Consider the following 12094-nt stretch of genomic DNA (forward strand, 5'->3'; position numbering starts at 1 on the left):
ACAACACCATTTAGACCAAAAAATTAGCTATATAATATGCCATAGCCACACAGAGATGATAGGCCCAGGAGAGAATATGAACTGAGATTTTTATATTCTATTTAACAACTTCCCATAAGTTTCCTTATTGTGGTTTTTTTTTTTTTTACTCTGTCACATATTTAAAATTTTTGTTTCCCCTAGAAACTTCTGAGATCCCTAAGTACTGTTACTTCACTACACAGGTATGGTTTTCTAAAGTGCTTTAAATGGGCTGGGATGGTACTAAGAATATAGTAGCTCTTCATGAAAAATATTTATAAATTAAATTTTGTAATTGTGTCTTATGCAATCAAGGCTTTACACATGGTACAAATACTCTGATTTAAAAAAAATTAATTACGTTAAAAACGGCAGAACATGTTGTACCATGAATAAGTGTTTTATTGAATGAAGTATTTTTGTTAGTAATCAATGTCAAAAAGGAAAATACTTTTTTATCCATTAATTTGAAAATATTGGCAGTTTTAAAAGGAAAAAAAGGTGAGGAAAAAACCCTGCAAATTGCTTTTATAAGTTGGATGCTTAGAAACAATGGTATTGATGGGGAAAAAAAACGTTATTCAGTCTTAGAAAACAAGACTCACTACCCAGAATTTTTATCAGAAAAACAATGCAATCATGGCCAGTCAGGCCTGAAAAGTACAATAAAACAGTTCTAGAATAACATTAGGATTAGAAGTGAGGAATTCAGATAATTTTTACATTGTGGATCTTTTAAAAATAAACATGCTTAATTTTAAAATTGAATTTCAATAATAGAAAATTGAGCAAGAGTTTTCTTTATAGGATTTTAAAGAGTAAAAGTCAGTTTGTGAATAATGTGGCATATTCCAGGGGTGATCGAACAGTATAGTAAATGTTTAAATTAAAAAATTTGTACACTAAAAGTTACCTTACCATTAATTCCCCTCAAAATATTCCCTCTTGCTTCACTTCAAACAAACACACTTATCCCATTGTTTTGCCCACTGTGAAACAGTTCTGGAGGTCCTCTTTCAAGTCTTTATGAAGTCTGATCGACAATGTGGTAGATGTAGTTGCTGAATACCATGCAACAAACAGGTAGCTCATCACAACACTATGGTGTGTCCTCATCCTCCTAATTCACTGGATCTGGCACCCTGTCACTATGGCTTTCCCCACAGGCAAAATGGTCATGAAAGGTAAATGTTTTGAAACCATTTAGGACACTGAGAGATCGAACAGTACAACCAGAGACACTCATGAAAGGGAACTTCCAGAACTGCTCCAGAAAGTGACAAGGATGATAGAATAAGTATGTTTGAATCAAGGGGGAATATTTTGAGGTAGTTAATGGCAATGTATCTTTTAGTGTAACAAGCTTTTTTATTTAAATACACCATAATTTATGACACTTCATTACATATTTATGCGTGCATGTACATTATATATATATATAAAACTTCTTACTAAGCTTTTAAAAATTACCAAATATTCATAAAAGTGATTGACTACATATGTGTATACATATATATGAACTATAAAGATCAAATTAGCGAAGAGATTAATGACTCAAATTCTATGTTAACTCAGATAATGTAAAGCTGAAATTACATCATTTAGTGTTTTAAATCCACATAGCAACGTGCATTTTCTTAAGAAGAAAAACCTGGGAGCAGGTCAGCTTCAAGGATGCACAACCAGTGAAGTTGGACAAGCTGTCCAGTTTAGAAGGACTTTATGTGGAGACTGACTAATGTTCTCTCATAGCTGTCTTATACTTTCTTAAAATTTTCAAAAGTCTGAATTTTTATTTGGTGTGGGGGGTCCTGAAAATTATTTATCTGGTCTTCTCTGGGTGCCTGACTTTCCTAATGATGTTTGAACTGTACGTATTTTATGTTTTTGAATTACTATCTCAGATTTTCTGTGAGGCAAATAATGGCTCAAATTGTAAAGCCTGGGCCTTTCTCCTTCCAAAGATGACTAATCCAATTTTGTCTTTCTAACGCTGGCTAAGAAAGGAGGGAGAACTTGCTAAATGTAGATCATCAAGGAGCGCTCAGATGGCCTATTCTCCTCTTTCTTCTTTGACACGCTGATTTCAATCACCCAAGAAATGACTCACTACAAAAATTATTTTCTCCCATTTACCAATTGAAATATTTTGAATTTGTGCTTCACCTTCTTCCAAAGTCATGCGAAATTCTTTTAAAGTAAAATATAGTTTTATATAATACAAAAATGAATATAAAGTAGCATTATTATTTAAAAAGAGAAGGAATATGAATTAAGTGTCTAAAATAAGGCAGCTAATTATATGTACCCATTCACTAAATTTAACTTTTAGATTATAATTTTTATTAACAGATAGAAAGCTGGCAAACTACTTATCAGTAATTCATTATTTCAAATAACAGTAGAATTTGTAAGAAAAAATAAAATTTAATAAGGTGCAGATATATTTTCAAATAAACAATTTTAGAGCTTGTCCTTTATAAAAGTGGAAATCATTGAATTATAAGTTGCTTTACTCTGTGATCAGTAGGTTAATACAGTGACTCAATTTAGAAAATAATGAATCACATGAGAGGTTATTGCCTATATTTTTGGATTTTCAGTTTGTCTTTGGAAGTCTCTTGAGTACTTTCAGTGCATGTTTAAGTTCTTATTAAAATCCCGAATTTAGATGTTTTATGACATTTTTCTTTTACCTTTGATCCTGTACTCTTCATAGACAAACAGAAACACTGAAAAATCAGTGGAGAAAGTTGAAACCCAGTGGTGACACCGAGACACAGTTTGGCAGGCAAGTCACTCTGAGGAAATGATTCTGTAAGGCTGTATAGATGGATTAGGCCTTTGTATGTCATGATTTGCCATTATTCAGACATGGCCTAAGTGAGGAGGATGTTTTATTATAAAGTTGTCTTACCTCTAAAAATTTTCAACTTAAATATCTTCCATTTTGTCATTTCAAAAAATTCTATGAAAGGATTCAAGGATTTTGCAGACGAAAACATGCACTCTCTAAATACTGTACTACCCTTCCCAGGTCATACTCACATTCAGGCTGAGTGGCCACCTTGATTGGTTGAGAACTCTCCCCCGGTCCCCACTCGTTGTAGGCAACAACTCGGAAGGTGTACATGGCTTCTGGTTTCAGGTTTCCCACAGTAAGCTGAAGGGACCCAGGCTGGGTTGTATTCAATGCTCGTTCCCTAGGAAACCAAAGTTGAAGAAAGGGATTATTCCAAAATGAATACTTTTAGCCCCTATCTTTTCTTGCTGTACAAGAGTAATGAGCAACCAAAAGGTTGTTAACTCATTTAATGATGACCGGGATATAATTTGAGACCTCTGAGGCTTACTATGGGGAAAAAAATGAATGGGAAGAACCTGCAAATCAATGTTGCAAGCTTTTGGGGAGTTCAAGATCTTGTCATTCTCCATGAAACTTGCAAACTAAAGTCTTCCCTTGACACTTTACAATTTAGAATTCAAAACTCATGACAACCAAAGAGCTATTAAAAGAGAAGAAACATCTGGAATTCAGACAGGAAGATGCATTTTGTAAACATCCGGCTAATGACAGGAATCACAGTTTCCATTATTCCACAAATTGGTCTTTGTTCGTATTGCCAACAAATGCATTTATGCATTTTCTTTCATTGTAGGAAAGGAAAATGCAGACATTAAGTGTTCCTATGTCTGTCTGGAGCTGGGGCTCCTGCAGTTACTTTAAGTGCAGTTACTGAAAGGAAGAAAATCCACTTTGTAAAAAGAAACAATAACAAATGTCTGCTCTCCTTATGCTTCAAGCCACATCTATGCATGTTCAACACATTTACCACTAAAAACTCCCTCCACACTGCAAACAACTGAATTAATGTGATCATGGTAAGATTTACAGTTCACATTTAGAGAAGATAAACTCTCTGACAAGGTTGATATAATTAAGAATAACAAATTAAAGTATTCTTTAAGGATGCACATTATTCTCAATATAGATATATCTTCTTTGGCCTTCAATATGTAATTGGACTGCATGAAGAAGGAACTCCTATACTACTTAACTCTTTCTTAAGGTTTCTAATCCTACATAATATCTCTTACCTATGAGTGCAATTATGTGTACATTTTAATTTCGTCGTTGAGTTTTATTTTTGGATATATGTAAAGTGGGATGTATGTTTTTTACCAGGACAAATTATGTTTTCAAGAAAAAAGTTCTAAAGCACATAAACATTGATTCCCAGACATATGTTCACGTTTAACATGATGCAGCAGAGACTGGCTAGCTCATCCTTAAACCTACAATTTCTTCAGATGGTACAAGACTACACTTGCAAGCCTTCCTAAAGCTTAGCTGTGTACTCTTCGAGATTGGGCCTAAGAAAACTGCACAGAGCTAATCCTCCCTGTTTTCTTCCTTTACCTGTGGCTTGAGGTAGACTTATGTTAGCAGTCATATGTTGATGATGGAGGGATCAAAATTCACAAGAATTTTAGAGAAAAGATGGGAAGGAAAACCTGCCTGTCAATCAGGAGCATCTTTTTCATGATTTATAAGTCAGAAGTAATTTTGAACCATTATGGATCTTAGCACTGATTTGTTGTATGTTAACATAATTATATCCAATACAACTAATAATTAGAATGTGCACTCTAGGTGGTTATCAGAGAGTGGAGGTGGGGTTAGTGTTTAATGGAGATAGTTTTAAGTAGAGGATATAAAAGTCTGCAGACAAAGTGAATGGACCTAATACTATGGAACTCTACACTTAAAAAGTTTGAAATTATAAATGCCATGTGATATATATGTTATCCCTATTAAAAAAGCACCTATGTGACCCCATTATACTCTTCAGTTGGATATTCTTTTAGAAATACAGTGTTGCTAGAAGGTTAAATTAGAATACCTTCACATCCAAGGACTAAAGAGCTAAATGTAAAATCTGATACTATGCAGACTACAGGAAGAAAACATAGGAGAAACATTTGAAGACATCAGTATAGGGAATTCTTTTTTTGGTTAAGATTTTAAAATAGGAAACACAAGCTAAAATAGTCAAATGGGAGTACTTCTGACTATGAAGATTTTGTACAGCAAAAGAAATAATCAATAGTGTGAAAAAATAACATATAGAAAAGGGAAAAAAAAGGTTTGCAAACTACCTGACCAAAAAAAAAATCATATCAAGAATATATAAGGAACTAAAAATACTTAACAACAAAAGCCAAATAATCCAGTTACTTAATGGGCAAGTGATACAGAATGACATTTTTCAAAAGAAGAAATTCAAATGGTCTACAAAATTTTAAAAGAATTATTAACTTCATTAGCTGACAAAAAATATAAATTTAAAAACACAATGAAATGTCATCACATACAAACACACACACACACATACATATACACACATGCTAAAGAGTGTGTGGAGAAGAGAAAATTCAGATACACTGTTGATAGTAGGGGAAATTAAGACAGCCATTAAGAAGAATATTATGGGGGCTCTACAGAAAACTAAAAATAGATCTATGATGTAACCTAGCCATTTTGCTTGTAATATATACCCAAAGGAAATATCAACATACCAAAGAGATACCTGCATTTCATGTTTATTGCTGTATTATTCACAATAGCTAGATGCTTGTCAATGGAAAAATGAATAAAGAAAACATCATATACTGTATATACAAAATGGAATATTATTCAACCACAAAAGGAGTGATTTCCTATTATTTGCAGCAAAGTGGATGGAACTGAAGATTACGTGAGGTGAAATAAGTCAGGTACAGAAAGAATGGGACTATATATTCTCCTTGTGGATGCTCAAAAAAATTAGTCAATCTGAAAGCAGAACAGTGACTACTAGAATTTTAGAAGGTGACAGGAATGAGTAATAGGAGCTGGATGTGCACACAAAAACATGGCTAGATAAGAATAATAATTTCTAAGACTCTACAGAATAAAGTGGTGAGTAAAATTCTTCATAAACTTTTATTTTATGAATAACTAGGAAGATCTGGAAGGCTCCAAGCAGACAGCAATGATAAGAGAGGGAAATGATTTGAATAGTACATATTGTATATCAGTATTGAAACGTAACACTGTACCTCATAAAAATATACACTTATGTATTAATATAAATTTTTATAAAAGCTTTAAGAATCATTACTCATTGTAATTACATGTATCAAATTATGCACAGTAGCCCACAAATATGTACAACTAAAATAACACATTAAATATAAAACCCTCATAATCAGACTGTATTACTATATATATCTTATGAAGATTAAATGGGTATAGGAATTTTTCTAAATTATTTACTTTCTTTTACAGAGGTTTTACATAGTGTATCATGAACCGGCTGATATAGATAATATGGCTTTGTAATTGTCATCATCATATTATAGATCCAAAAGTGAGATTTAGAAAAACACGATATTTAAAAAAAACTCAGATATCATAGCTAAGAATAAAAAGTGGAGGCTCATTTTCTAAATCAAGTATTGATACCATTCAGTAATAAGGGGCAAACAAGGGCCTATTCATTCACATTATGGGAAGCTCGCATGGGAGACATGAGGTCCTGAAGAAGGAGAAGGAAAGGGACAAGGGATGTTTGGAATCCAGTGGGATATTGGAGTTGTTTTCCCTCTCATTTGGTATGAATGTATCTATGATATGTTTCCTAGATTTTTAACAACATAGTTGTCATTAAAGATCAAATTTGTCCAAATTTCTTAAGCATCTATAAGAAAAGAAAATTTTCATAAATGACTTTATTCTTACAATTACAAACTGGACAAAACAAATGTTTCTAGGTTGTGTTGATGCTAATTTTTGAAGAGGTATTTACAGAAAAAGAAAGAGGAAATATGAAACAATGTTGAAAATTATAGAGTGAAAATACCTCCTACATATAAAATTATGCTGGGTTTTATAAAAGCGTTTCAAGTTCCTATAATGTCCATAAGCCTCTGAATAGTATCCCAAATTAATAATAGTCACCCACAAAAAATATACTTATCAATAAGGACAATTGATACTTCCTCAATCTCACATGAAGTATGAATAAGGCATCTTTATAAAATGCTTCTACAGTGTGCATCTGTAAAAACAGTCTAAGCAAATACATGGTGCTTGTACTGTGAACACTCCTAGAGATCAGTATGTCCCTCTTCTAACTACACAATGGTGCTACCTCAGATTGAGTGCTAGTTTCTTTAATGGAGGAATCAATGGTTTTAAACTATGATTTAGCTAAACATTTTAATTTTGTGTATCACTTTTCAGAAAGCCACTTGTCCCATCAAAGTAAGGACACGTTAAAATGCTGTGTAGACCATGGAGAAGACTCAACATTGGATAAGAGTCTGGAATAATTGTGTGGGTTTTTTTGCTTTCTTATTATTTTATTGGAGTTCTAGATTCTGTAAATAAAATAGGTGCTATAAATGCATTTAGTTCACAGAGTTTAAAAGAATTAAATGAGATGCTGTAGATAAACCATCTAAGGCAGAAGGCATGGCACCCAGAAAGCAGTATGAAGTCTTCTGTAAGTGGCAGTGACTGCTATTCTTCTATTCTTACAATACAGTCCTGCCACATCATAAGAAGTAAATACTCTGAGTCCTGAGAGGGGAGCTGTCCACAAAGCATTTACAACCAAGAATCTGAGAAGTTAATAAGAGGATCTTCATCCTGCTCCAGCAAAACAATAGCAATAAAACTGTATAAATATTTTCTACGAGATGAATTTTATTAGGAGAGATAAACTAGAACAAAAAGAACAATCATAACTACAACTACTAAACAAGCTTCACTATTGAAAATAGCAATAATCTTAAAGGGACAGGGGTTTTGGTAAGGGACTCTATCAAGGAAAGCAGTTCCCTGAATCCCCCAGCCCTGAAACTTCTGAAGTCCATGCTGGCATCTGGGCTTCTGTGGCCAAGCTGTATTTTTGGGGGGGGGGGCGTGTCCTACTGGTTGACTTTACTAAAAAGACCCAAATGTAGTGTGGGAAAATGGCATTTCTTGCTGTGCCATCCTTCATAACTTGTGCTATTACAAGCCTATAAGATTGCCAGAATGCTCCTGATTTTTCTCTGCAGTCTTTCATAGCTGTAAATAAAACATTGCCAATCATTTCCCAGCAAGTACATGAAGCCTGAGATGAGAAGTACACCAGTTGATATTGGGGGTTTGGGTCCTGCAACAGGCCTATGCCAGCTGCCTCAAGTAGCTGCACTTGCCATCTCAGTAGACCTACATGCTGTCTCCATGTGGAAGCTGTTAGGAATTCAGAGTCTTCTTTCTGCTCACTCAACTCTTTGCCCCTCCAAATTTCTAGAAAAACACAGAGGTCTAAAGAAAGGAGAATAGTAGAGTAAAAAGTTTGCCAATTATCACATGGATCTGTCCTGTCTCTCCCACACCACAGGGACCCAAGCATTCTTCCTCTCAGCAAAATTCTCCCTTAGGAACTGAAGACATAATTACCCTTCAATTTTGCACAGCCCAGTCATGGTCTGCAAGAGCAGCCCTACTGTCAGACAAAGCTTCTTCACTTCATTTCCCATGCCCCTGACTCTGAGTTGGTGGTATGTAGTTCTTTGCTGAAGAAAGCAAGACACCTGTGCCTTCTAGAATCCATTCGCTGTAAATTTACTAACTGAAAATCCAAAGTATCAAATATACAAGTGCCTATTGACTAAAAAACAACTAGGCAACTTGCTGCCTCTGATCAGTACAGGATACCACAAGAACTTAGTGCAAACCATTTATTTCTTGTAAACTCTAATTTAGGGTACTTAAGGAAACCTAGCTGAGATTTCTTAGAAAATGTCTTCTGATTTTCTAGAAGTGCACACTTTGGCCCAATAAGAATGCTTCTTTGCTGAGATCAGTCAGTACAATTCTTAAGCATTGACATATTCTGCTGCAAACATGGTGACATGGAATGCACTCTTGTACAAGCTGCACTGACACCTAACTCTGCTCAGGTTATATTCTCTTATTCCTTGAGCCAGCCCCTGGCCTAGTTCACACTTAAAATGTATTATAATAGCTTTTTTCAGTCCTTTGAGATTGGTCTTTCCAGTTTTTCTACCTTCTATTGACAGATTTTCTTTCAACATAAATAATCTATCAGCTCCAGGCCTGAAACCTAGTGCTGGCTACCATTGTAATACAATCTTACTTTCTTGAGACAATTCAGAGATCTTCACAGTGTAGCGCAAACCTTGTCACACTTCTCTGAAATGAGCCACCTACTCCTAAATCCATGCCATTATTGCCTGTGTCTTTTTCTCCTTCTTCCTTTGTTTTGCTTATTTTATTTCAATTGTCCTGGAGTTACCTTCTTTGAACTCAGTCTTCTCAATTTGTGAAAAATTTGCTTGAAATAAAATCCAATTTAAATCCAATTCAAATGAAACCTTCTGGCTGTTTCCTACCATCATGCACTCCAATTCCAGCAGCATTAAATGTTCTTTGTGTTTTCATTGCTCTTCATTCATACCCCTACGAGAGCACTTCTCACATTACACTAAGGGACATGTCTGTCTTTTCCACCTGATTGTAAATTATTTTAGAAGGGAAGCCATATTCAGTGGATATTTCATTTACTGTTAGCATATATACACACTGAATATCAAGAGCAACCGCTGATGTTTCTAACTTTTAAATTGAATGCATAAACACAGTGGACTCTTGACTTATGAACTCAATTCATTTGCTAGGGAAACTCAAGTTGGTCAGTTGAAGGCTCAGGCTCCTCTACACAACCTTCAAAGTCTCTCTCTTGTATAATTTTAGGCCACACTTTCTTCCAGGGAGATCTCAGTGTCCTTAGAGAGACACTGGTACAGGATTTCTCAACCCCACACAGAAAAGGATGTTGTAATGCTCCTTCCAGAACTCTTTAAGGATTAAATCTGTATCTGAGACCATCTGGAAGCATAAGCAGGTGACATATGGGTCTTAAGACTTTCGTCATAAATTAAAACTAAAATTCTGGTCAAAACCCAAGTTGTTCATATGTCAAACTGGTCATAACTCAAGAGTCTCTTGTGATTGTGAAAGATTTAGGAGATTAATTACTTCAAATCTCCACACAGAGTAGACTATAGAATTGCCTACAAAAATGGATTTGATTCCACATTGGATCCCAATTGAATTGGGTCCTCTATGGCATTTGACTTCATCTTCCTGGGTCTTGATTTCAATATCTGAAAAGAAGAGGTGAGATAAATTCTAAGAAACCTTTCTACTCTAATACTTTTCATTAGGAATAGAAAATTACCTGTGTGTATTTTTAGCTGTATTCAGAATTTCAGTTTTTATATTTTAAAAGTAAGTAAGAGTTCACAGATTAAACATGGTCCTGCTTCTTAGTGGATTGTTTGCAATAACAAGCCTCTAGTATACATATAAATATATACTATCTTGACTAATGCACCACTCGTGTTAACATTTTGTTATAACTTTGGAGTAGCAAACAGGGTTTTAAGGCATCAAATACCTAATTAGTTGCTTTCACAAGAAAGAATCATATTGTTTCTTATTACAGAAGGAATCATGTTGTTTCTAATGACAAAATGTTTAGCATCTCCTTTTTATCCACATCATTTTTCTTTATTGAGTGCATGAATGGCCTAATAATGAAATGATTTCAAAATTAAAATGTAATGTTTACTGAAAGTCAAAGTGATAGCAACAGCAACCCCCAAATGCTATGTCCATTAACAGACTAGAACCATAGTTACTGGAATCAGTTCTATTTTAGAAAGAAAAAAAGATCTTTAGAGGATTAAATTCCAGATAAAGTATAATGAGAAATGAAGATTGTTTTCTTTGCCAGAGGTATTTCTGGTATTTTCACTAAGTTTTTGTTAAAAATTCATTTTTTTCTTGAATTTCTAAACAGCATAGATCTAGGGAAAGGCTTAAAAAAATTCCTAATATAATCTCTGCTTTATCATCTAGAACACATCCAAGAAACTAATTGCATAAAACATAGCTATGACAACAACAAATTAAAAGCCATATTCTTATGGGGAAATATTTTTGCTTTTAAATTATTTAGTTTAATTTTATCTCTGTCTTTGTGATAAATATGACTCAGTTTCGGGTTCTCTTTTCATTTTGATTTCTCGGGATGGGACGTCTTTTCCTTCCTTAGCTGCAGTGACCAACTATATGTTGCTGAATTCTGGAGCAACATCGCCGACCCAATCTAAAATCCAGATTCACTTTCAAGGCCCTTCTGTATGTTTGCCCTGGGACATTATAAAGGTGTGCCAAATGTTACATGCTTGAAATCGAATTTATAGTCTTCATCCCCACACCTGGACCTTTTTCAGTATCCTAATCTCAGAGAATTACATCACCGTCTTCCTCTAAAATGTACCAGACACCTCTGACTGTCCTTGGCATCTCCCTCACCAATCATGGGAAATCCATCACCTAGTTCTGTCAGTTTTGCCTCCTAAGTGTCTCTCAAATTTATCTCTGCTGTTCCTCCTCCATTGGCACACCCTTCAACTGAGCTATGATCACCTTCTAGTTAGACTTTTGCAGCAGAAGTTCTGGCTGCACCTGGGTGACCTCTGGTGTGACTCCCACTCTCTATACACAGTCCTCACTTCAGAATGCATCTCAGCCAGGCAAAGCTATTATATGTACACTTCGTATTTGCACTCTTAGAAGCATTCTCCTTTCCATGCTCACGCTTAACTTAGTGTGCACTTATATATTTATCCACTGATGATCCTCCTGAATGCTAAATGATGTCCAGAGAATCTTGCAGATTCCCTAGAATTTCTAACACAGTACTGGTCACATTTGACTCACATTTAGCATTTATTGGTTAAGTGAATAATGACTGGTTCATTTACATAGAGCATTTCCAGATGGTATGCTTTATTTTTCAAGATGCCTTAAGTCTACTGGAAGAATAAAATTGATATCCTCTCAAGCACTGATCTAAGGACATTTTGAGGTCGAAAGAGCAGCGTTTCACATTTTATAAAGAAGCAGAGTCTCTGAAAGTGAAGCTAACTTTGTCAAGCTTGA

The 12094-nt window shown here is 34.7% G+C and overlaps 1 protein-coding gene across 8 annotated transcripts in view; it reads right to left on the reverse strand.

Annotated features, from left to right (window-relative positions):
• The window catches only part of Dcc (DCC netrin 1 receptor), a 1202110-nt gene that overhangs the window by 355650 nt on the left and 834366 nt on the right, over nucleotides 1-12094 (reverse strand). For all 8 annotated transcript variants that reach the window (XM_004855173.3, XM_021236635.2, XM_021236638.2 and 5 more), the window contains one exon: nucleotides 3070-3224. In XM_004855173.3, coding sequence (XP_004855230.1) covers nucleotides 3070-3224 — 155 coding nt within the window. The remainder of the gene's footprint in view (nucleotides 1-3069; nucleotides 3225-12094) is intronic.

Source organism: Heterocephalus glaber, unplaced genomic scaffold (genome assembly GCF_053883595.1).
Source record: "Heterocephalus glaber isolate CG9 unplaced genomic scaffold, H.glaber_assembly_v1.0 deba00000331, whole genome shotgun sequence".
In the NCBI taxonomy this organism is placed as follows: Eukaryota; Metazoa; Chordata; class Mammalia; order Rodentia; family Bathyergidae; genus Heterocephalus; species Heterocephalus glaber.